The 25,173-nt window shown below is 36.8% G+C and overlaps 1 protein-coding gene across 2 annotated transcripts in view; it reads left to right on the top strand.

Annotated features, from left to right (window-relative positions):
- The first annotated feature begins 295 nt into the window (after window positions 1-295).
- The window catches only part of IPO7 (importin 7), a 46,106-nt gene continuing 21,228 nt past the window's right edge, over window positions 296-25,173 (top strand). For both annotated transcript variants that reach the window (XM_045290887.1, XM_004711544.3), the window contains exons 1-8: window positions 296-468; window positions 9,994-10,075; window positions 11,948-12,101; window positions 13,311-13,469; window positions 20,990-21,146; window positions 22,948-23,037; window positions 24,564-24,658; window positions 24,767-24,851. In XM_045290887.1, coding sequence (XP_045146822.1) covers window positions 385-468; window positions 9,994-10,075; window positions 11,948-12,101; window positions 13,311-13,469; window positions 20,990-21,146; window positions 22,948-23,037; window positions 24,564-24,658; window positions 24,767-24,851 — 906 coding nt within the window. In that variant the 5' untranslated portion in view covers window positions 296-384. The remainder of the gene's footprint in view (window positions 469-9,993; window positions 10,076-11,947; window positions 12,102-13,310; window positions 13,470-20,989; window positions 21,147-22,947; window positions 23,038-24,563; window positions 24,659-24,766; window positions 24,852-25,173) is intronic.

Below are 25,173 nucleotides of genomic sequence, written 5' to 3'. Positions count from 1 at the left end.
ATCGGCATACACGTATTGTTATGTGAATAATATTTTGGAAGTGATTTAAAAAATGTTCCTTTTGTGAAGTACCGAAGTTTGAGAATGTTTCCTTTTCAAATATTGAGATGTCCAGCGGCGACAGCTCAGGCGGCCACGTGAGCGGTAGATTGCGTGTGCGGACTACAACTCCCGAAATGCTCTGCGGGCGCGCCGACAGGAAGTGGCCGGCGCATCTCCCGCCTCCTCGCTGAGGCAAAGAGGTTCTATCCGGGGCCTTGGCGCTTCTCTTTCCTTTCGCGCCGGTTGCCGCTGCGGAGCGCGGTGGGTCCATGTGCGCAGTGAGCGGCGCTATTCCTGGCCCACTAGCACCCGAGTCCCTGGTTTGCCAGAGTCCGCGCAGCGATGGACCCCAATACCATTATCGAGGCCCTGCGGGGCACCATGGACCCTGCCCTTCGAGAGGCCGCGGAGCGCCAGCTCAATGAAGTAAGGACGCCCGCCTAGCGGCGGCTGGCGAACGAACCCTGGCAGGCCGAGCCCTCCGGGCCTGCCCAGAGGGGCGGGCAGCGTGTCTGAGGGGCTCAAATGGAGGGGTGGGGCGGGAGGCGGACGGCGAGTGCCACGCTGGGGTGCCTCTGACGGCTGCGGCGGCCCCGGCTGCCTTTGCGTCGGACACCCCCCAGAGTTGGGCCTCTGGCTGCGGTCGAGGCGTGAGGAGCCGGCTGAGGCGGGCGTGAGGGGCCGGACACATGGCTGGCTCCGGTGGCCGGCGCCCTCTGGCTCCCTCCCAGCGCCCGGGAGGGGGCGAAACTCGCGGGGAGTTTTGAGTCGTTTCCGGGAGTAGTCTGGCTGGCCCCGAGCTCAAGGGGCTCCTTGCGAGTGCAAACCCGCTCCGTTGGGGGCTGTGCCTGTCAGCCTTGTCACTTCGCGGCCAGTGTCCCGTCTCGGTGGCACAACTTCCTCCGCTCCGGCTGAGATGCCAGGGAAGGTTTCAAATGCAAGCCCGCGCCTCTTTGGTCGGGCAGGGGGAGTGTGGGAGCCCGATCCACCCCTTTTCTCCTGTGACTGTCACAGGAGCGAGCCCGGGTGATCGAGCCAAGTGCACCGGTCTGGGTGTAGCTGTACCACTGATTTGCTGAGTGACCTTGGGCAAGTCGCTCACCCTCTATCGGGAGTTTTTCCCATTCATAAAATTAGGCCGCAGGGTTTCTCTGATGGCCCAATGAGATAGTAATGTAAGTCTGAGTGCCTTGAGAGCGCTCCCCCAATATTTATTAGGGGCTGCTTTTCGGAAAACACCTTTATTCCCTGAATATTTTACTGTATTCTGTTTAATTCTTTGTTTCTAAAATCATGCAGTTTTCTAAATATATTTAAAGGCTTCTGAAAGTGGGATTGAAACTTCATATGCTAGTGAGTAACCTGGTTTTTTTTCCTCACTAAAACTGTCAGTTTTAGTGAAGCGTAGTGGACTATTTTTCCTTCAACTTGGAAAGAACGAAGCTCTTTTAAATTTCTTTAAAAAATAGAAATTTAGTTATGTCATGCTCATTAGCTGGCAGGGAGATCATTTTAATGATTTTGTGATGATTCCCTAAAAACAGGACTATTCCTAATTGACTGTCTTCAATGTACACAGTTTATCTGGATATATCTGCAGGCAAGGAGCTTACTTACACTTTAAGACCAGTCACACAACCTAGACAAATGAAGATATTTAAAGATAAAAACTTGAAGCTCATATGTAAATGGATCAATATACCTCCCGTACAAAACATGAAGGTTGCACACTTATATACTAAGACTCAGAGTCACCGTGGGAACTTTAGGATATAAAATAATGAGTTAAAATGTATTCCTACTTTGAATAATTGTTAAAGTATCCAAAGAACTTTCATGTTTGCTTGTGATTGACACAGGTTATATATAATGAACATTATTTTTCTTATAAAGTATTAATGCAGATGTAGATCTACTCATAGTGATTACTAACACGAATTTTCTGATAGCATATTGTTCTAGCTACATATAATTGCTTGTAATTACTGGTTTTTAAAACTTATTTGAAGAAAAAGATTAGCTTTTCAAATTAGCTTTTTGCTAATTTGAAGTTCATTTATTTCTTAAGCAGTTATTGAATGTACTAACCATATTTACTAACATCTTAGAGAACTGAGATAGTCACAAACCAGTTTTTGGAAGGTAAATAATCGAAATAATATTTGAAGCATTTTTTGTACTTAACCAATTAGCTGTGATCAGTTTTGGAACATCTGCAATAGTGAGTACTACTTATTTATCGTTTGTGGAAGAAAATTTGGTGCCCACCTTACTTTTGTGATTGTTAACTACTTACATTTTGCAATTTCAATGATTAATACCTAGATTTTTTTTTAGTTGTTTGGCCATGGTAACTTTTTAATATTATTTACTCCAACCTTACATGTTCATGCACTGCCTCCCCCTCTTCTTCTATTTGAGAATTTTTTGCTTTGACTTTCTTGAGTGGTAGAACAGTGATTTAGGAACCAAATTTCAAATTCCTTTGGAAGGTGCTTGAGTATAGTGAGAGTGGGGAAGTAGTAAGATTTTATTTTTGGCTTGCTAGTGCTTCTGGAGAAGGTGGGTAGAACCCTCAGTGTACAGAGTCTCACACCTCTGAAGCTACTTTTTGGTTCACTTAGTTGAAAGAATAAGATCATTGGCATTTCAGTGAATTTCTTTAGCTGAGTGAAGTAATCACTATGTAAAAATTGTAAATGTTTAATATTCTAGTGCAGGTAGTTAAAGCAAAAAGACAAAATAGTGCTCTTGTTTCAGAGCACCCAACTATTCCATCTGCAAGGAACTCTGTTCACTTAGTTATTTCTGACTTGTTCTCTTGTTTACTTCACATTCTTGGTCAGATATCAATCACCTTATCACTGAGGAATTTCCCTGATTACCAAGCTCTGTCCTTCCTAATTTATTTCCCTCCACACCATCAACTTACATAATTTTCCCGCTATTGTCAAATTTCATATGTTGCATTAATACAAATAGAGAAAATTACCAAGATAACTTAAGACTGTTAAAGGTCATAATAAAGATTATATTTTTACCAGATAGAAGATATATCTGGTATCACCCGGCACAGATGCTAACCAGAGGTTGGCAGTTCTAACACCCTGCAAGCAGCTACTTGGGAGCGACTTGGTGATTGCCTCTATGAGTTGGAATTAACTTAAGGGCGCCCAATAGCAACAACATAATACTGATAGCTTTGTAGTTTCTTGGGCATGTAATGTCTGATTTTTTTTTTAACTGTTAGAATTTTTGAACTCAGTGTGATGTTCTCAATTCTAAGCATCTTCATGTAGCAAATTTAGCTGTAACTGAAAACCCCCTAAGTCAGTGAATTAATTTTTTTAATATATTTTACTAAATATTTCTGTTCTAGCTGAAGAGAATTTTAGTAAAATTATTTGACCTCTAAGTGCTAGTTTCCTTACTCGTTAGAAAGTAGTAATAGTGTATGCCATTGGGTTGTTACAGATTGAAATGATGCTATAAAAGTTTACAATATATTTGGCCTCTTCAAAGTCCTCGAGATTATTTAAATTGTGATATGCAGCGCTTTAAAAAGTTTGTGGCAAATGGAATTGTAAGACAATGGAATTTTTCCACAAACGTTTTGAAGACCTTATTTGTATGCCAGTTGATCTAACATTAATTCAGGGTAACAAACAGTTTTTTCATTGAACGTTTCAGTGGAACTGATCAGCACTAATGAAAGTTGGAACATGCATATTTAGACACAGATTCAGAATTGCTTGTTTCTAAGTTTGTAAGGTCTCTGGAACTTTGGACGCAGATTTAGAATAACAATCTTTTGACACTCATGTTAGCTTCTGGGCTTTTTCAGTGGAAACATTTCCATATACAAACCTTTATTCGTCCTGCTATCCCTCCTCATATTAACTTTTCTCATCTATAGATAAGTTTTTCCTATCTGTAAGTTTTACCAAGTCCACCTAAATGGCATTTCCAGAAAGTTTTTTTACCCCCATATTCCAGCTTATATTTACATTACCTTTACCTACTTCATCCGAATTTTATCTATAATAATATGAATTCATAACTTCACTACCTAGTTTCTATCTTATATTTTAACTAATTTAATTGGAACTAGGTGATTGACAGGTAAGAGTAGGCACTCTATCTAGTACTTGTTTCTTATTTTAAAATACATGCGAGAAAAACACCTAATAGCGTCAGTGCCTGTGTGGCAACATCCTTGATGCTGAGGATTCAGCAGTATACACACACAAAGCCCTGACTCTTGTGACACTTATTATATGTGAAGTGTCAGGGAGAAATATTTGAAATATTTCTCTCATCTTGGATCTGTGTGCTAACAAACATCTGTGTGCTGTGTACTGAGATAAATGATTAAAGGGTGGAAAGAAATAACAGGATTACTATCTTTCTGGAGCTTCACAATAAACATTCCACAGGTTCTAATTAGACATAGGATGAGAGGGTTATAGTAGAGCTGTATGTAAACTTTGGATAAGAAAACTCTAAGCTTATTTTGGTTCCCAGAAGCCATTGACGTTGGGTCAGTTTTGACCCATGTAGATTTGTAATGTTCCCCCAAACTGTCGATCTTTATAGGAGTAGGTAGTCTTTTTCTCCTGAGGAACAGCTGGTGGATTTGAACCTTTGGCCTTGTGGTTAGCAGACTAACTCTTACCTGACTTGTCTGGTTTGCGTTAAAGCAGATAAAACCTCACCATCAATGCCTTCTCTTTGGCTGGTTAGTGCTTGCCAAAAAAACCCCGGTGAAGCACAGTTGTACTCAGGCAGATATAGGGTGACCATGAGTTGAAGTCAACTCTGCCTCACCTACCACACAGCTGGTATGCTAGCAGCCAAGAAAAATGACAAAAGTGGAGTTAGGGGATTACCTAAGAGCCAGTTAAGCCCTCAATTCCTAAGCTTAATATGCTATAAAGTGGTCATATAGCAGGGGTGGGGAATGTCTGGCCCATGGATCTGTAAGCCCCAAATTCATCAATACTAGTTAACATCACATGCCTCACCAAAGAGAAGCAGCTCCAGCCATCACATTAACACATCTCACTGACATTCAGCTGATTCCGACTCATAGGGGCCTTATAGGACAGTATAGAAATGCTTCAGTGGGTTTCCCGTGATAGAGCAGGTGTTTTTGAACTGCTGACCTTGTGGTTAGCAGCCCAATGAGTAACTAGTCTTCACTTTAGGAGTGAGTTAATTAAATGTGACCTGTATGATAAAAATGCCCAAATGGCCCTTGGCAGAGAAAAAGGTTCCCTATTCCTGTTATATAGGGAGGAATACTTCTTTCTCATGCTTTGTGTGAAAAAGTAAGTAAACTTAGTGTGATAAGTTTCTTGACTTTTATGTTGAACCTTAAAACTCACAAACTACTACTAAGTCATTTCCAGGTTATTCACAAATAATTACTATTACTGCTGCGAGTGATGTGTAAGTGATTTTGTCTTATTAAAATTTATTTATTTATTTATTTTTTAAGTGGTTTTTAAAATAGTTTAACGAAAAATTATAGGTTGGGAAAAGTACAAAATGGTGGCATATTTGTAGAACAATTTGACATACCTAGGAATTCTACAATATATGAGTATAAAGAGTATTTTGGACAGTAAGTAGTTTGTAGTTTGGGTACATAACATTCCTTAACTAGGAATATGCAAAATACCTAATGTTCTTATGAATTTGGGAAAGTCCCAGGATACTTGAGCTGTAAAACAGGAAGTTATTCATGTTAAGATCTGAAAGATAATACCCTATTACTTGTAAGAAAGCAATTTTCTTTTTCGGATATAGTAGATGAATATATATATTATTTTGATTTAAGAGGTATATTTATGGTGTGTTTAGTTTTAAGTAGTCTTTGCCACCTTAATTGATGATTTAGAAGTTCTATCAGCTAACTCCATAGTTAGAAAGCATTTAGTAAAGTCATCAATAAAAGGTAGGCCACAACCTCACTATACCTCGTGTTTCATATTGGTAAAATACATCTATTTTTGACCTTTGACAAATTTCCTTAGTAAAAGGGAAGTTAGAAGTTCCTTGGCTCTTGAATTACCTGCCTATAATTATATGAAATCTGATTGTCACAGAACCCTTAAGAAATATAAAGTGCGGATGTATGAGTTGTGATGAGAGTTGTATGAACACCCAATAAAATGATTAAAATGAAGAAATATAAAGTGCAAAGGGCTCAAGTAGAAGGCAAACGTTTTGAGAATATTGATGGCAGCAAATGTACATATGCGCTTGACACAATGGATGTATGTATGGATTGTGATAAGAATTGCATAAGCGCCCAATAAAATGATTTTTTTTTAAAAGAAAGAAATATAAAGTGCATTAGTATATTGGCTTTGCATTTCAGCGAAGGAGAATAATAAAAGCGTCGTAAAGATTAAATTTTATAAGGTACTGACTTTAGGTGATTACATAGGAAAATATTAATCCAGAAGGAAAACTGATTTTGGAGAAAACACAGTTAAGGTTTGAGTGTTACTTGAAGAGCTGGTAAACATCAAAGAGGAAATGTCAGTAGGTAGTTGGAGATGGGCAGCTTAAGGTTAGAAGAGAAAACAGCAATGAGATCTGTTTATGGAGGATGGGAGTGTGACCCAGAGGTGTGGGGTAAACAGGTATACTCATTTTAGGACTTAAGAAACCTAGGGTAAAGGTGAGTAGAGAACTGTGCTTAAAAGTAGGAGAAAATCTTAGAAGAGTTCATTTAAGGCTGATTGTGGGTAATAGAGTTTTTCTTTTTCTTACCTGAATTTTGCAAATATTCTACCAGTGAGCTTGGATTACTTTCACAATAAGTACAGCATTCTTGGAAAAAGGACAGACAGTGTTGACACTTCTGAATGGGAGATTGTAAGGAGCATGAGACTTTAGGGCTCCATAAAAAGCGTTTCCAGTATTGGTAAACTTGGGAAAGTGGAATGCTAATGGGCTGGGAGTAGATGATAGATTAAAACTAATAGTCAAGGGAAATTTGTTTTTGTGGGTTTTTTTCTTATGGACTTACTTTGGAGCAGGTGAGAAGAAGCTTATGGAGCAGGGTTTTTCAGGCTTTTATTGTTTGTTATCATACTCTCATTCCTCACTTACTAGCTCTCATTATTTGACATTTCATTTACAGCAGTAGTAAAACATCTATCTCAACTATTTTGTTCATCAATGATGCATGTTTGCCAGTAATGAACCCTAAGGTCCTGTATGAGTTCCCTGTCTTGTCTTCTCCATGTGTATCTAGAAAGGAAGCTTTACTGTACTGTGTCACTTCTGGGAACAGAGAGGGGTTGCCTAGTAGAGCAGTCAGGGATGCTTATTGGATTCTGGGTGCCTACAAAGAGCCATGGACTGGGGGAAGCAGGGGGGAGTAAAAGGTTGTGCCTGGTCTGTGGTCAGAAAGAGCTGTACACATGGAGTGTGTCACCCGATTGGCACATGTGTAGCCCCTTATCCTACTTCTGGCCTGCTACAGGTGATGAGGGAAGGCTATCTCTGGGTCAGGGTGAGGTATGTGGGTAAGTGGCAGAGGCTGGTCCTGACCTAGCCTTCACAGCTGATGGGAAATGGCTGCCTATTGAGCCAGGGGGCTCCAGTGGACAGACTGACTCTCTCTCTCCCTCTCCCTCCCTCTCCCTTCCTTCCTTCCTTCCTTCCTCTCCTCCTCCTCCTCCTCCTCCTCCTCCTCCTCCTCCTTCTTCTTCTTCTCTCTCTCTCTCTCTCTCTCTCTCTCTCTCTCTCTCTCTCTCTCTATATATATATATATATATATATATATATATATATATTTACTTATTTATGCACATCCTGCAGTATTCAGGCTCCACTGCCTATGGACAGGGAGCCCCACCCTACCCCTGACAAAGCTATCCAAGTGCATTTTGGGACATTTCTCATGGTTTGAGATCTGTGGTGCTGCTTTTATTTTTAATTTTTTAAACTGCTGTGAAGTACTTGTACCAGTTTCTCCATTCACTTGTCAGTGGACACATATTATTGTGAACATAGTACTTATTTCTCTTGAATGTCAGCACCACAATTCAAATAATAGTCAACTAACTATTCAGTGCCAGTGAGATGATCTAGTTCAGGGGTCCTCAAATTACGGCCGGTGGGCCGAGGGCATTTATCCGGCCTGCCGGGTGTTTTTACCTCGTTTTGTTTATTACTTCAAAATAAGATATGTACAGTGTGCATAAGAATTTGTTCATAGTTTCTGTTTGTTTTGTTTTTTTAACTATTCCGGCCCTCCAACGGGTCTGAGGGACAGTGAACTGGCCCCCTGTTTAAAAAGTTTGAGGACTCCTGATCTAGTTTGGGTACTGGAAAGATCATTTCCCCCTTTTTTGCCAGTCTAAGATCATTGCCTATCTTCTTATTCAGTCCTTAAGTTTAGGCATTGTGTTAGTCCCAGTTGACTAGAGAAACATCCATAGACATTTATTTATGTATAAGATAAAGCTTTATATAAAAGAGCAATTGTATATTGAGAAAACATCCCAGTCCAGATCAAGTCCATAAGTCTGATATTAGCCCATATGTCTGATACTAGTCCATAAATTCCTCTTTAGCCTCACACAGCACATGCAGTAATACTGAATGCAGGAAAATCACTGGGCTGTGGGTAGGAAGGTGTTGTGGAACCAGTGGTTGTGGAAGCATCTCCAGAGCTCTGACTGCCATTATACTTGATTGCAGTTACCTATTTATTTGGTTATGTTATATTTCTTCATTAAACTTAAAGTCCTTGAGATCATAGACCTGGTTGTCTTGTTCAGCTGTTCTCAGCTTTTTTGTGTCTTGTGCAAGGAACTCCTAAGTAAATATTTTGGAGAGAGTAAAGTATTGCTCTAGGCTCTTATATAGAAGATTTGTATATTCAAGGCGGGAAATGTGCTTGTAAAAAATATGGGTTTTTTTAGAGTGTTTGGAGAAATATCTATTAAAGGGGTGGGGGGGAATCAATATTATTCATGTGCAAGTAAATACTAAAACTTGGGACTGCAAAGAGACTAATGTAGCAAGTTATATCGGGAGAGAGAAATGGAATTGGGAGGCCATACCAAAAGACCTTAAGTGAACATTTCAGTTCTTTTGAAAAATTAAAAGAAAATGTGACAAATTTAAGAGTTATTTAACTTATTTTGTATTAATACTGAAACTTGTCTAGGTCTGTAGTATAAGGTAATCATTTAGCATTTTAAATGTATTTCATTCTTGGCTGTATATACACTACATTGCATATTCATATAAATATTTGTTAGATTTTGATAATATGTTTTATATCCCACTTTTATTTTCTAAGCTATTAATTTTGAAGTTTCTATTGAAATACAATATGCACACTGAAAAGTGATCATACAGGTAGAGCCCATTCTGATTCATTGTGATCCTGCTGGACAGAGTAGAACTGTACAATTAGGGTTTCCATGACTGCAATCTTTACAGAAGCAGAATGCCACCTCTTTCTCTTGTAGAGACCCTGGGGGTTTCAAACTGCCTATGTTTTGGATAATAGCTGAACACTTAACCACTACACCACCAGGGCTCCTTCATTAAGGATCACTATTATTTTTTTGTGATTTCATTTATGCCTTGCCATTTAATAGATTATTATGGAGAATTTATTATTTCTGAATTGGTGAAATAGGTATCACAAGAGGATATTGATTTTGAACTGTTGCCGTAAGCATTTGGTTAAGACTAATAGCTGGTATAAATGCAAGTATACAGACAATTGCAAAATCTTTTAAGAGTTTATTAATTTGAGTTCGTTTTAGGGAAGTGAAGGGAAATAAGGTCATAAACAACTTCTGGGGTGTCTTTTGTGCCAGCCAACCAATGAGAGAATATTAAAGTTTTTTGAATCCGATATTTGAAGTATATTTATTTGCAGAAACTTAAAATGTATTTCTTTGTTTTTAGGCACACAAGTCTCTGAATTTTGTGTCTACACTGCTTCAGATTACTATGTCGGAACAACTGGAATTACCTGTGAGACAGGCAGGCAAGTTTCTGGAATTTTCTTGCATTTGTAAATGTGTTGTTTGAAAGTTTCATAGTGAATAAACAAGTATCTCGAGTTGAACCTTCCGTGATGTACTTCCGTGATGTACTTCTTTATATTTAGTAACAGAATTTAAAGAACCTGACTTCCTGCCATGGGAATTCCATGCATTTAGGGCAGAGTAGAATTGCTCCAAATATTTTTGAGGACGTGTTTTGTTTTAGAATGTAAATCTTTTATGGATGAGACAGCCTCCTTTTTCCCATAGAGCAGTTCATGGGTTTAGACCTTGTAGTTAGCAGCCCAATGTGTCACTAACTCACTGTTCCACCAGGACTATTTGAGAAATAATGTCACGTTTAGTTAACTTACTACTGCTTTCATGGGCATTGATTGTGGACCAAGATTGTGATATTGCCTATTGGTCCAGTTGTGAGGGGTTTTTGTTTTCTTTATTTTGAGGTATAATCCCAAAGTTGGAAAACACAAAATACACAGTGGGCTAAACATCTAGATGGGTTAAACTGTGAATCATGAAATCTTTACAATACAATCACTAGTTTTTATGTTTTGTGTGACCAGAAAGGGAAACTTTAAAAAACACCAACTCAGAATTGTATAAAAAGGTACTATAAACAGGTGGGGTTTTTTTAATCCATCATGACAAATAAATAATCCTGCATCCAGCAGACAAAGGAAATGTGTTTATTTCTTTGTTCCATTTTAGATCTGAAGGATCAGTTTTCTGAAAGTGGTGCTAATTTGGAATATCAGGGGGCTTCAAATTTTTAAAGAAAATTTTTACTATTCCACCAATTTTTTGAAGCACCCTTGCATATCAGCCTCACACACAGAATCACTGCTTTTTTACTGTATATATAATTTATTTCACAATTTTGAAAGGGTAAGTAAAGTTGTAGTTTTAATTTCCAGGGTAAGCAAAATATATAAATTTTAGTTGTACCTGTGACCTTTATGTAAAAAGAGGAGAATTACAGTTAGAGTTAGTTACTAATCAGAGAAGAGCCAGTGTTTGCAGGATTTAGAAATTAATTTTTAGTTACTTTGCTTTCTTAGACTTTTGTAATTGAACTTTCTTGTTTTAGCTTGTTTTTTCTTTTTAGGGGGAGGCTGAGTAAGAAAGCATTATTAGCCATTTAAAATTAGCCACATTTCAATTTAACTGTTAAAAGTTGTTTATTTCCATTAACATAATCTGACTTTCGGTAACCTCATATGCAGAGGAGAACGGCACTCCTTAGGGTTTTCAAGGTTGTGAACTTTTAGAAGTACATTGCCAGGCTTGGTTTATAGTATGCCTTGCGGTGTTGAGTCGCCAGAGCCTGCACTATCCAGGGATTCCTACTTTGTTAATGTTGCTATTTAATTGTTGGTGTAAAAAAAAAAGTAATCTTTTAATATTTATTAAAAGAGAAAGTTCTTCCATAAAATAACATGACTTTAAAGTTGGTCTTGACATATAGATTGAACCTTTATTACACCATTTTAAAGAAAAATAACAGCCTTTGCATTAATTCTGGGAACTGTTGGAACAGCATATGAAAATTGTCTCTCATTTAGAAAATGATTTTGTAAAATTACGTAAATAGCTTTCTAGAGAAAGAGGATAAAACTTTTAAATACGATGTAAAATGTAATTAAATAGGTTTTTTTCTTTTATTTTTAGGATATATGTTTAATAATAACTTTGGGTTGGTTGCTGCATTTGAATATTAAGCTGGGATTTGTGATCACCTTTTAAAATAGAAGATAATGGTTGGTCTGAAAGGGATAATTGAGATGTGGACATTTATAGAGACTATTCACAGTGCATCAAAGTAAACTTTTTCCTCTCAAACATCTATATTTCAGGTGTTATATATTTAAAAAATATGATAACACAGTATTGGCCTGATCGGGAAACAACACCAGGGGATATATCCCCTTACACTATTCCAGAAGAAGATCGACATTGTATTCGAGAAAATATTGTAGAAGCCATTATCCACTCTCCTGAGCTCATAAGGTGTGTGCTTTTTTGTTTGTTTGTTTTTTTTAACACTTTCTGTTAATTTTATTCCTAAGTATTTAATATTTTTTACTGTCATTGTAAATATTTTTTCTATATTTATTCCATTTAATTGGTTATTGTTTGTTACATAAATGTTATTCATTTCTGTATATTAATATCTTTTTATTTTGCCTTACTGTGTGAATTTTATTGTTTGACCTACTTTTTTTTTTTTAACATTTTATTAGGGGCTCATACAACTGTTATCGCAATCCATACACACATCAATTGTGTAAAGCGCATTTGTACATCATTCTCAAAACATTTTCTCTCCACTTAAACCCCCGACATTAGGTTCTCAATTTTCCCCTCCCTCCCCGCTCCCCCCTCCCTCATGAGCCCTTGATAGTTTATAAACTGGTTTTTTGTCATATCTTGCCCTGTCCGACGTCTCCCTTCACCCACCTTTCGGTTGTCTGTCCCCCAGGGAGGAGGTCACATATATTTCCTTGCAATCGGTTCCCTCCTTCCTACCCATTCTCCCTTCACCCTCCCTGCCTCGCCATTCACACTACTGGTCCTGTAGGGCTCATCCGCCCTGGGTTCCCTGCATTTTCAGTTCCTATCTGTACCAGTGTACCTCCTCTGGTCCAGCCAGACTTGCAAGGTCAAATTCGAGTCATGGTAGTGGGAGCGGGGAGAAAGCATTTAGGAACTAGAGGAAAGTTGTATTTCTCATCATTGATGTGTGTTATTTTTAATGTACTATAGCACTTTCTTGTTTAAGCTTCTATTTTTATATGATCTTGCAGAATTTTAAATAATTGTTACATTGATACTCTTAACTGAGACTTGTCAATTGATGATAGGGATGAAAAACAGGAATATTTGTATTTTTGACAAATGCTTATTTTTTAAAACAGGAAACCGTTTTTTTCAGAGTGTCTTGTCATCTGCAGTTTTCAGATTCAATAGATATTTTTTACAAATCATTTTATTAGGGGTTCTTACAGCTCTTATTACAATTCATACATGCATTGTATCAAGCACATATGTTGCCATCATCATTTTCAAAGCATTTTATTACTTGACCCCTTGGTATCAAGATGATTATTTTAAATTAGGTTTAGTGGTGTAAGACTTTTGTGAGTTACCAAAATCTTATCTGGGTATTAGCCCTTACTCATTGTGTGCACTTTTTTGCTTTTGTTTTTAAACTTTCAGGGTACAACTTACGACATGCATACATCACATCATTAAGCATGATTATCCAAGCCGTTGGACTGCCATTGTGGACAAGATTGGCTTCTATCTTCAATCTGATAACAGTGCTTGTTGGCTAGGAATTCTTCTTTGCCTTTATCAGCTTGTGAAAAATTATGAGTAAGTGTCTCTCTTCACTTTTGAGAAGTAGGAAAATTCGTTTTAACATCTAAAATTTAGCATGTTCAAATACTTTGGAAACAGTGAATTATATGCTGATTTCAGTTTCATTTTCTTTTTGAAGCCACATTCTTAATCTAATTCTACAATTTCTTCTGTTGATTGACTAAGAAACACCTCTTGCTTTTTTTCCTCATTCATTATCTTAGTTACATAGAAAATTGAGCTCTTTAGATGCTCTTCAAAGCCTTCAGATAAGCTTTTTTAAAATATGAAGGCAATCAATGGACATTGAGCCATTAGTGCTTTTTGTTTTGTCTTTCTGTGACTTTATTTTCATTTGTTCTGTTCTAATTCTGTAAGAGAATATAGAATCTCGTCTTTTAAAGTCTGTGTTTTGAGGGATTCGCACTCAACCTGTTGAGTTTTGAGCAAATAAAAGTTGATATAAATAGCATCAATAAGAAAGATTTTAAGTCAAGGGATTGCTTTTAGATATCAGAAAACAATTTTTAATCTTGGAATGGAAATTAAGATGTAACACTAAGAATGGTAAGCCATATGTTGAAGAGGTTTCTCTAAGTGTGGTGAAAATAATGAAATCAGGCACCTGAGAGTTAGGGGGAAATTATGAAAGGCATAGGGAAACATTTCATACCAAGATGGTGACTTTATTTACAGTCCTAGCAGCTACACAGATGCCATTGGGAACGTTCTTATTCTGGGGCTAGTCTTAGCCTCCAGTACCCTTTTGGAGACCCATCTTGAGTAGCTGATGAAGTGCTGCTTTGGTTATGAGCAGGGGAGAACTATACTATTTACAGCATTGGTACTGGTGTTTTCTTGTGTTCCCACCAGCTACCCATCTTCCTGCTAAGGAATGTTCCAGCTGTTGCTTCAACCTCTGTCAGAATGCCAGTTGTTAATAGTTCTGGTAAGTGAGTGACTAAAATTAGAGAGGATAACAATAAGCTGCCATTGTCATTGAGGAAGTTCCAGTCTCTCCTGACCTATAATCTTATCAGGAGAGTGTGATAGGATTTTATAACAGGAAGTACAGGAGGCTGCTCTAGCATTGAAATATGAGTTCATTTTCATCGAGTGTTCAGTTGTAAAGCACAAGGTGTTCACAAGGGATCTGTGTGGACTGGAAATCATGGAGAAATTGGAAATGGAGTTTGCCTTTATAGATTGTCAGGTTGTCAGTTAAAGGAAAAAAGGATTTGGAGAGGACAAAGATAGAGAAGTAGAAATGAGATGTTTTTAGTCGGTAGTAAGGAGACCATTAAATGGTATAGATAATTCATGTTGAGAAGTTGGGGGTGGTTTTGGACTGGTAAATTGGGACTGTTTTACAGAAGATTTGAAATGGCATGATGGGGAATTTGATTGTGATCTTTTATACTTAAAAAAAACCAAACAGAAAAGTGATATGAACTAGTTGGTATTTCAGAGTTTCCTTTAAGAATTGTCACCAGTTTGGCACATCATAGCCTTGTGGTAGTAGATGTTTGTTAGTGTCAGATTTTTGTGCTTTCAGGAACTTCCCCAAAGTCTTGCAAGGTATTAATTTGGTACCCAAAATTAATACCATTAGCTTAGATTTTAAATTGGTAGGGTTTGTTTATATCCAGTCAATTAAAGTCTTGATACTTTATATCATTAGTGATGGCTGTTCTATAACAATACATCCAACTTTCAGTCCACTATATAGTATAGTGTGGGAAGTAGGAGAAACAAACATCTAATGGGTTGTTCAGACTTACCTAATGTGGGAGGTCAACTGGATTCGGTAAGTGGTAAAGAGGTGCATAGTATGGTTCTCAAATTTACTGTTAAAAGGGAATTTTATCTCTAATTCCCATTGTCATGTTGGGCCAATAATTATATTCAATTTGATTTAAGAAGTCAAATGGCTTCCTTCTAAACGCAAAAGGAAAGTACAGATAACCTTTTAAGAGGTTTGTAAAATAACATTTCTGAGCATATTAAAATAATCTGGTGGTTAGTTATGTGAATAATTACTAACCTTAATGTTTGTATGAGCATTCTGTTGGTCTCTTTTTTAAAAGCTTTATTGTGAATTACCTATATACTTGAGTATAAGCCAACTGGAATATCAGCTGAGCCACCTAATTTCACCACAAAAACTGCATTTAAAATGTGCTGAAAACTCGGCTTATACACAAGTTATACAGTAGGTAAAGGTTTATAGAGCAAATAGATTTAGATTTCAATAATTAATACACATTTGTTTCATGTCCATGATTGCGATCCCTACAGTCTAACACCACTTACCTGACTTCCTTTATATAGTTCATGTTTTCATTCTTTCATTTATAACCATTCCTGCTTTCTGAAATTTGTCTTTGAGCATTTGTTACTATTCATTCACCTTATAAACCTGTTCGGTGAAAATTGAGCTACGAGGGTAATTCAGCTCCTGATCTGAAGGGTGATTAAGACCAGTCTTTATCTGACAAGTAAACATGGTCTTTTATGATTTTGAATTTTATTCCACAGTTGTAATATCCCATTCTATTCTGGAACTTTTAATGAGATCCCTTTCAGAATACTAGTTAAAGTGGTGCTATCAGCACCATCTAGTTCTGGTCTCAGGGTGATAGAAACTAAGTTTCACATGGTCCATTAGTCCTTTGTACTGGTTGTTTTTGTGCATCTCTGATTTTCTTCACTCTTACTTTCTCCAGTCAGGGAGAGACCAATAGTTGTACTTTACATGGCCACTCACAAGCTTTTAAGAATAGTAGGTACCAAGTTAGGCTATAGAATATGTATCAGTTGACTTTTAAGTCCCCCCAAGACTATAACTGAGTCCCCAGGCCCAGTGATGCACTCCCTGAAGGTTTTAAGTAATAGCTAAGAAAGAAGTTTTTATAACTTTGTCACCTGCGTAAAATATTATACTTGTGGATGTATTTTCAGTATATGTAAATATTCCATCCAGACATTGCAAACACACACGTGTGCATACGGGTATAGTCCAGTTACCCCTACGTTCCCTATTCTACTTAATGTTCATATGTATCTACTCATAGATTGTTGTTTTTATGGTTTTTTATTTTGGCTTATTACTTTGGTTATCATTTAACTAGTAGGGAAAAAGAATCCAGATTTTTGGGGAATGGTACCTTTACTTTTTAAAAATTTTTTTTGAGATACTCAATTATTAACTACATGTTCCCCCTTAAAGAGGCTTGGGAAAGAGGAAGACCCTTAACTGCAACAGTTGGCTAAGACATAGAAAGGGTTTTAAGACTAGCACCGGACTAGGCACTTTTCCCCCTGTTGTATGTAGTGTAGCTATGAGTCGTAATTGACTTGATGCATTTAACAAAAGCATGTAATCCATTTGCAAACTATTTGTGAATATTATTGTAGCAAGATTGTCTGTGTTCTAGAGATTACCTTTTTAAAAAATGCACACTGCCATCGTGTCCATTTTAACTGTTAAGGGCTTGAATTTCCAATACGGCAAGTTTTTATGCAAGTAGAAGTAGCACTTTATTCTTGGTTCTTGTATTCTTTTGCCTTGGTCATGTATATTGTGCTGACATCTCCCCATATTGTGGATTATTGCCACTCCTTTCACCTTTAATAATGAATACCTTCTGTCCAGTAGGAACTCTGGTGATGTTGTGGTTACTCGAGCTGCAATCCACATGGTCGTTAATTTGAAACTACCAGCTGTTTCCTTGGGGGAGAAATGGGCTTTCTACTCCTGTAAATAGTTACAGTTTTGGAAACCCACAAGGCAGTTGCTGTAACTCAGCAGTGGGTTTGGCAGTGAACTTGGGTAACTAGTAAGCATTAGACTGCTACCCACAAGGTCTGTGGTTAAAAGTCACCAGCCCTTGTGGGATAAAGATGAGACTAACTGCCCCTGTAAAGATTTATGTTTTAGAAACCCTATATAGGGCTGCTAGAACCAGAATTGACTCAATGCGCGGTGTGTTCTATATAGTTGGTAATCCTATACTTCTCCCCTTGCCCCTCATGTCCTTCATTTTCTTCTGTGTTTAAACTTTTCCTAGATTTTATTTATGTTTAAATAATGGTCTCATACAATATTTGTGTATTTGTAATTGACTTAATCCAATCAGCACAATGTTCTCCATGTTTCAGATTGATCATTACTCTTGCATTGTGTTTCGTTGTGTGTATGTACCAGTATGCACCAAAATATATGTAATGTGCACAATGGCTTGTACTTTAGAAGTAGTATTAAAATATTTCTAGCTGTACCATAAGAACCCCTAGTGATGTAGTGGTTACATATTGGGCTAACCACAAGGTCAGTAGTTCGAAACCATCAGCTGCTCAATTGGAGAAAGTCATATTATTTTCTTTATTATTTGAACTATTTTATTTACATTGCCACCATCAGTGGAAGAATTCTCATTTGCACGTAATGTCAGCAACACGCCATTTTCTGTTTGCTTATTTGTTTCTTGAGGCGGTACTTCATTGTAGTTGGAATTGCAGCTTTCTAATGGCAATCCCCATTTAATGGGCTTTGGCCTTTTGTTGAAGATTAGCTGTTTATAGGTGGCTGTATTAATGTTTTGTTTTGTTTTTTGGTTAATGTTTTGCATGCTCGGTTCTTATTTATTGCATCTTCTTTGTACCACTACCCAACTATTTTGACTTATCAAGGCTCTGCAGTTTTAATGGTTTACTTGATTTGAAGCCTTTTCCCTTCTAGTATAAAATTGGTGGCTAGTTATTCTATCAGGTTAAAGAATGCTTTTGGGGAATGACTTGTGATCCCATTATATCTATAGATCTGCTGCTTTGGATAGTACAGATATTTTCAGAAAATTGCATCTTCCTATCCATATGCATGATATATTTTCCATTTATGTAAGAATCTTTTGTTATATATATATATAATAGAGTGTGTAATACTTGTAATTTTCATGTACCTGGTCAGATTTTTTTTTCTTGAAATAATTTTTGTTGGGCTATTATAAATGGCATTTATGATTTCCTTTCAGAAGTTTTCGTTCTTGGTGTTGAGGAATCCAATGGATTGTGTGTGTGTTTTATCTGCTAACTTGCTGAATCCTTTTGTTCTGGTAGCTTTCTTGGGGTTTCAGCGCATAGCAATAGTTTTACTTATTTAACCAATTTAAATGCTCGTTTATTTCCTTTTCTTGTCTTCCTCCTCTAGCTAAGATTTGCGGTACAATGTTGAAGAGTGGTAATTAAAAAAAGATATTCTTGTGTAATTCCCTACTAAGGGGAATGTGTGCTTTGCCCCTGTAGGTTTCCAGGACTCTTTGGGATTAGAAAGCCTCGTCTTTCTCCCTTAGAGTGATTGGTGGTTTTTAAACTGCTGGCCTTGCGCTTAACAGCTCAAATTATAACCACTAGGCCTCCATTTCAGTCCTTTGTTTTATATTTCTACTCTAATCTGTGTTCTTTCTTTTCTTCTGGTGACTGTGAGCCTCCTTTGTTGCTCTATTTCCAGTTGGTTGAGTTGCAGGGATAATATTTTCACTTTTGACCCTTTTTTGGGTGTTTATTGCAGTAAATTGACCTCTAAGTCTTTTGGCATGCTGTGTTTTCATTTTTGTTTGGTTTTAGAATTTTAATTGTCATCATTGATTTTGTGTGTTTATACACCAGGTGTTACTCATATTTCATTTTTCCTTATTCCTGCCTGCTGTTGTTGATTTCCATTTTTATAGCATTAGGACCAGCTAAGCTCTCTGACCTTTAAATTTGATTAGGTGTTTTTTTTTTTTTTTTTTTTTTTGCTTTTCTAGGTTGATTAGTTTTCAAAAAGAAATCAGTATATCTTTCAGTAGTGTTACTGTTCGTGAATTAAAGTGCTAAGGACTCCATGAGCAGAAATTCAAGAGCCATAAGTACATTTCCACAAACAAATTTAAAAAATCACTGTTATATGAATAATATATTTTAATGAAACTATTATAGTTTATTTTCATTTTTTAGAATTGCATGCATGTTCTGAAAGAGCCCCTTACGATTTTGCCCTGGTCAGAAGCATTATTATTGTGTCCTGTATAAACAAACTGCTGAAGTCAAGGGGGGTTTTTGGCCACAGGAGTTACAGAAGAAGATTGGGCATAGAGTGTCTTTAGAAACAATATTTTCTGCTTTATAGAAACCATTTTTACAATTTGTTTAGTATGATAACAAGATCAAAGTATTATTGCTAAGATTCCAGCTCATAAATATACGTGTTTGTTAATAAGGTAACCAGATTTTAACATTGGTAAAGCGGGACACTGTTGATAAAACTCATATCCTGGAGAAATAGCCACATGGAAGCCGAAAACCACATGCCCTATCTTGTCATGCATTCTTTCCAAAAATCGGGACTTTTTTAAAACGCCGCTGGACGTGGGGAAAATTGTTAAAAATTGGGACTGTCCCACCAAAAGCGGGGCGTCTAGTTACCTTATGTTTGTACCAACATGTCTCAGACAAGTTTTCTTTTCTGTGAACTTTTCCAAGCACCTCTCATACACTTAGTTTCATTGAGTGCCTTCAAAAAGATTAAGTCCAACCAAAACAGAAGAGAGGTCAGTCCAGATGGTTGTGGCAACTCTTTTTAAGAATTCCGCAGGGGTGGTCATTATAGATTGTCACAACGGACACAGGGTGATCCCAGGCTTATTGTAAGCAAATTTTAAGAAAATGGAAAGCTACATAGATGAGGAAAAGGCCAAGACAATTACACCAGAGTGTTTTTTCCATCACAATTCTTTGAAGGTAGCAAGGATTGGCTTATAAAATAATTGCAGTGGGAAGCTTTAATCCATATAGCCTTGATCTTGCTCATCTCTTTGGTCCCCAAACTATTTCAAAGCAGCACAATTCGATACCCTTGAGGACTCGAAAACTTCCATGGTATAAATTTTAAGGGGCAGAATTCTTTGGGAGAAGGGTTAAGGCGATAGAATCATTACTTTCATAAGTGTTTGGACTTAGGTGGAGGATATGTCAAGAAACATAGCAGCTTTACCTTTTGATATTTTGCTTAACAAAGGTTTCTATGACTTTTATTCAACACCTTTTAACTTGTATATGAATTATTTAAGGAGGGTAATGTATCATCCAGTTTGTTCAGTAACTGCTACTATTGAAAAGCCAAATCATTATAGCTCCTCAGTTTTATCGATATTCATCATTAAAGACTAAGCTCATGCTAAGATGTATAATATTAGGAAGATAACTGAATTTCCGTGTGCCATATCATGTTCTCAACCAGAAAATTTAGGATGCAATAGTATTCTTGAAGCTATTGAGCTCATTAGTAAATGCTCAGTAAATGTAAGATAGCATTCTGTTACTGCTTTCTCAAGTTTGTTGCTTTTCTATAGAAAGTTTTTCTTTTTCCTTCTGGAATCTAAAGTTGGCTGCAAAATATTTTCTTATAATTATGTGAACAAAGGGATTGTTTAAAGCATGTTTGTATAATTGTGACATGAATTCTTAAGAGACTTAGTTTGTATTCCTACCCAAAGGTACAAGAAACCAGAGGAACGGAGTCCATTGGTAGCAGCAATGCAGCATTTCTTGCCAGTTCTAAAGGACCGTTTTATCCAACTTCTTCCCGATCAGTCTGATCAGTCTGTCCTCATCCAGAAACAGATATTCAAGATTTTCTATGCTCTTGTTCAGGTAAGTTTTATAGTTATTTACTGATATATTTATGTGTGTGTGTCAGTGTTCCCTCAACATGTTAGAATCTTTCAGCATCTAAATCTGGAGTAAAGTAGCTAATTTTCTAGGACAATAGAAAAGGCTAAAACATAACTTTGAAAAGTATATAAGCAATATGAAAATTTATAATTTATCAAGGGGTCACGGAGGGGGGTTTGGGGAAGAGGAGCTGATACCAAGGGCTCAATAGAAAGTAAATATCTAGAAAAGAATGATGGCAAAATATGTACAAACATGCTTGATACCACTGATGTACGGGTTGTTAATAATAGTTGTAAGAGCCCCCAATAAAATTATCTGTGTGTGTGTGGGGGGGGGTATCCAAAATCAGTCTGGTTAATTTTAAACTGTATAGCCATAAAATAATTGGGCTTATCTACTAGGACTTCTGGTTCAAGCCATACCTTTTTTAAAGGGTAGTCTAGATTTCCAGAAACATTAGCAGAAAGTACACCATTCACTTATGCCTCTTCTTATTGATGTTCATTTCTACTACTACCTTGCATTTTTGTGACGTGTTATAATTAATGAAGCACTAATTGGTGTATTAATCATGAAATTTATATACATTATGGTTTGTGCTTTTTTGATACAGTCCATTGGGTTTTGACAAGGAATCTTGAGTAAAGTCTGTGTGGAACCTTCTGTTATGCCCTTGGGCAGATTGTTGATAGTGATAACTGGGCACCATCTAGTTGTTCTGTTCTGACGTTAGAAGTGGACTAGTTTCTTTTTGAGCCTTTATGTTCTGCATTCTCTTTTGCTCCACACCAGAAAAGACCAATAGTTGTAATTTAGATGGCTGCTCATAAGATTTTAAGACCACAGATATTATGTCACATTTCCTTTTGTCAAAAAATCTCTGACTTCATTTCCACTATAAAATAGCTTGATTGGTTGGATATGACTTTTTAGATCTTTGAAAAGATTCTGGTATGAGCTTTGACCATCTAATGCTATGGGCATTTTAATACCATGTCATTGGATCCTTAATAAATCTTTTGTCACGTATTTTGCTTTTTGAGAATAGCACACTCTTCGTAGCAAAATAGAGCCTTGCCTTAGTTGTGAAAATAAATTCTGATATTCAAACTCACTCCCTTAAGTTTATCCCAGCTCATAGCAACCTTAAAGGACAGGGTAGAACTGTCCCTGTGGGTTTTCAAAAGTTTTTGCCATGGTAAATAGCCTTATCTTTCTCTGCAGAGCAACGGACAGTTTTGAACTGCTGACCTTATGGTCAGCAGACTAAAGTGTAACCTGCTATGACACTAGTGCTCCTGAGGGTGATATAGATATGTAATATTGGGTGGGGGTGTGTGGAGATATATATATATTTTTTTAATATATAATTTTTAAAACCTAAATAGAGTGTTGATTTCATCAACTGATTAATACAATTTGTCCTAGGGATACAAGAATGGATCAACATTTTTTGTTTGTTGTTTATTAACTCGTTGCACTAAGATTTGTAAGACTTATCAATGCCAACTAAAGATTTAACAATGATGCTTCTTTCCTGGATTAAAAACTTTTAACTGATTACACACAACACTGATTAAGAATCTCCTACCACTGGGGCTGGATTTAGGATAAAAGACCCACATCAGAGAAATTTGCCTGTCCACTACAAACAGATAATGTAGATTGAATGAAACAACTTTGATACCTTTTTGTAAATACTGTGAATGTAAAAGAAAGTCGATAATTTATTTGGGTAAGCAACTAAAAATATTACTGATTCTCAATTTTAACTTAGTATACATTACCACTGGAGCTGATAAACCAACAGAACCTGACAGAATGGATAGAAATTTTAAAGACCGTTGTGAACAGAGATGTACCTAATGTAAGTTTCTATGGGTTCTCTGAAATTACTAAATAGAAATGTTTACAATAATCATTTTAGGACTTTGAGATCTCTTATAACATTCTTTAGAAAATTTTATGATTGATTCATAACATGTGTTTTTAGATATTTGTGTTGTTTACATATATATGTGTATGTGTTTAATTCTAAATGAGTTAAATTGCTAATTCTATTTGAGATACAACTCATGAATATTCAATTCTGTGGTTTCGAACTTAGACATGGTAAAATTAAGTACTTTATTCAGGTAATGATGATATGACTGACAAAGATGAGGCTAGAATGCCAACTTGTTGTTTCCTCTGCCATAGGAATGTACCAGTTTGGTGTGTATTTTCCTGTGTAAAATTGAACTTTTTGAAAAGTTCATGTATACTAAGCTTTGGTGGTATAATTTATACACACGGGATATAAATTGTTGATTGAGTTTACAATAGTCATAGGTACTCATGTAAACTTTGCATATGAGGGAGCTTCAGAAAGTTTCTAGAAAAGGGATCTTTCTTTTTTGTTGTTTTATTTTTTTTGAGGTGACTGAAAATACCATGGCGTAGCATAGGTATACTTTTATACTCAAAGCCATATCTTTACTTTTTTTAATATATCGTTTTATTAGGAATATAACTCTTATAATCCATACATACATCAATTGTGTAAAGCACATTTGTACATTCATTGTTCTCATCATTCTCAAAACATTTGCTCTCCACCTAAGCCCCTGGCATCAGCTCCTCATTTTTTTTCCCGTCTCTCCTCGTTCCCCCTCCATCATGAACCCTTGATAATTTATAAATTATTATTTTGTCATATCTTGCCCTGTCCGATGTCTTCCTTCACCTACTTTTCTGTTGTCTGTCCCCCAGGGAGGAGGTCACATGTAGATCCTTGTAATCGGTTCCCCCTTTCCAACCCACCCACCCTCCACCCTCCCAGTATCGCCACTCACACCCACTGGCTTTAATTAAGCTATGACTTTTATGGTCTTAGGGAGCCCTGGTAGCACTGTTGGGTAAGTGTTGGACTTGCTAACTACGAAGTCAGGGGTTCAAGTCCCAGCCACTCCATGGGAGATATGCTAGAGCTTTAGTTCCCATAAAGACGTACAGCCTTAGAAATCTTATGCAGGTTCTGCCATGAGTTGGAATCTATTTGATGACGTTGGATTTGGGGTGTTTTTTTGTTTGTTTTTCAGTTTACTTGGCCCTAACCATATACTATTTGGATATCGGTTGAAAAAAATGCGTAGATTTTACCAATACTGTTTGTATTTAAGTCTTTATAAATAACATTTTTTTAAAGTACATCTTTTTTATTCAAGTAGTGAGAGGTGCTTTTGATTTTAAAAGGTTAGTACTTTTCCATGTTTAGCCTTCTATTATGAAAAGCCAACATGGGAGGAACATTCACTTCCTTGTGAATCTGTTCTCACCTCATGCTGTTCTTTTTAGATTGCAACAGTGCTGAATAACATCTCTTACTGGCTTTAAATAAATGTCTTTTTAAAGGAAACACTTCAGGTTGAAGAGGATGATAGACCTGAGTTACCATGGTGGAAATGTAAAAAGTGGGCATTACATATCTTAGCAAGACTTTTTGAAAGGTAAGTTCTTCATATATGGTGGTTTCAATTTATTGCTTATGCTTTATCTTTTATAAGTGCTGGTGTAAAGCACTATAAAGAACGATTTGGCATATTTAATTTTTTTAGATATGGAAGTCCTGGCAATGTTTCTAAGGAGTATAATGAATTTGCTGAAGTGTTTTTGAAGGCATTTGCTGTTGGTGTCCAGCAAGTAAGTCATGGTTTTTCTAAGCAGAAATATAGCAGTATTTGTTTGAGGCATTTTCTATATAAGCATACCTTGGCACTTTAATCAAGTATATAGTAGGGTGTCTTTGCAAAAGCCACTGTTTCTGTGTGTAGCTCAGTTTCACAAGTGCTTCTCTGCCAAACCTTATACTTTGGTACACACCAGTAGTATGTTTAGTGAAGTTCATATTGTTTTTGTTCATTAAGGGCAACCAGTTCTGTAAGTACTCGGGGGTCTTCAAAAATTCCACTGTCTTCTAATTCATTTTTCACAAACTTTTTGAAGCCCCCTTGTGGCTGTAAAG

The sequence above is a fragment of the Echinops telfairi genome, unplaced genomic scaffold (assembly GCF_000313985.2).
Source record: "Echinops telfairi isolate 266 unplaced genomic scaffold, ASM31398v2 ScPeMD7_60;HRSCAF=208, whole genome shotgun sequence".
Classification (NCBI taxonomy): Eukaryota; Metazoa; Chordata; class Mammalia; order Afrosoricida; family Tenrecidae; genus Echinops; species Echinops telfairi.
Note: the sequence above shows the minus strand (reverse complement) of the source record. Positions and strands in the feature narration are given on the sequence as shown.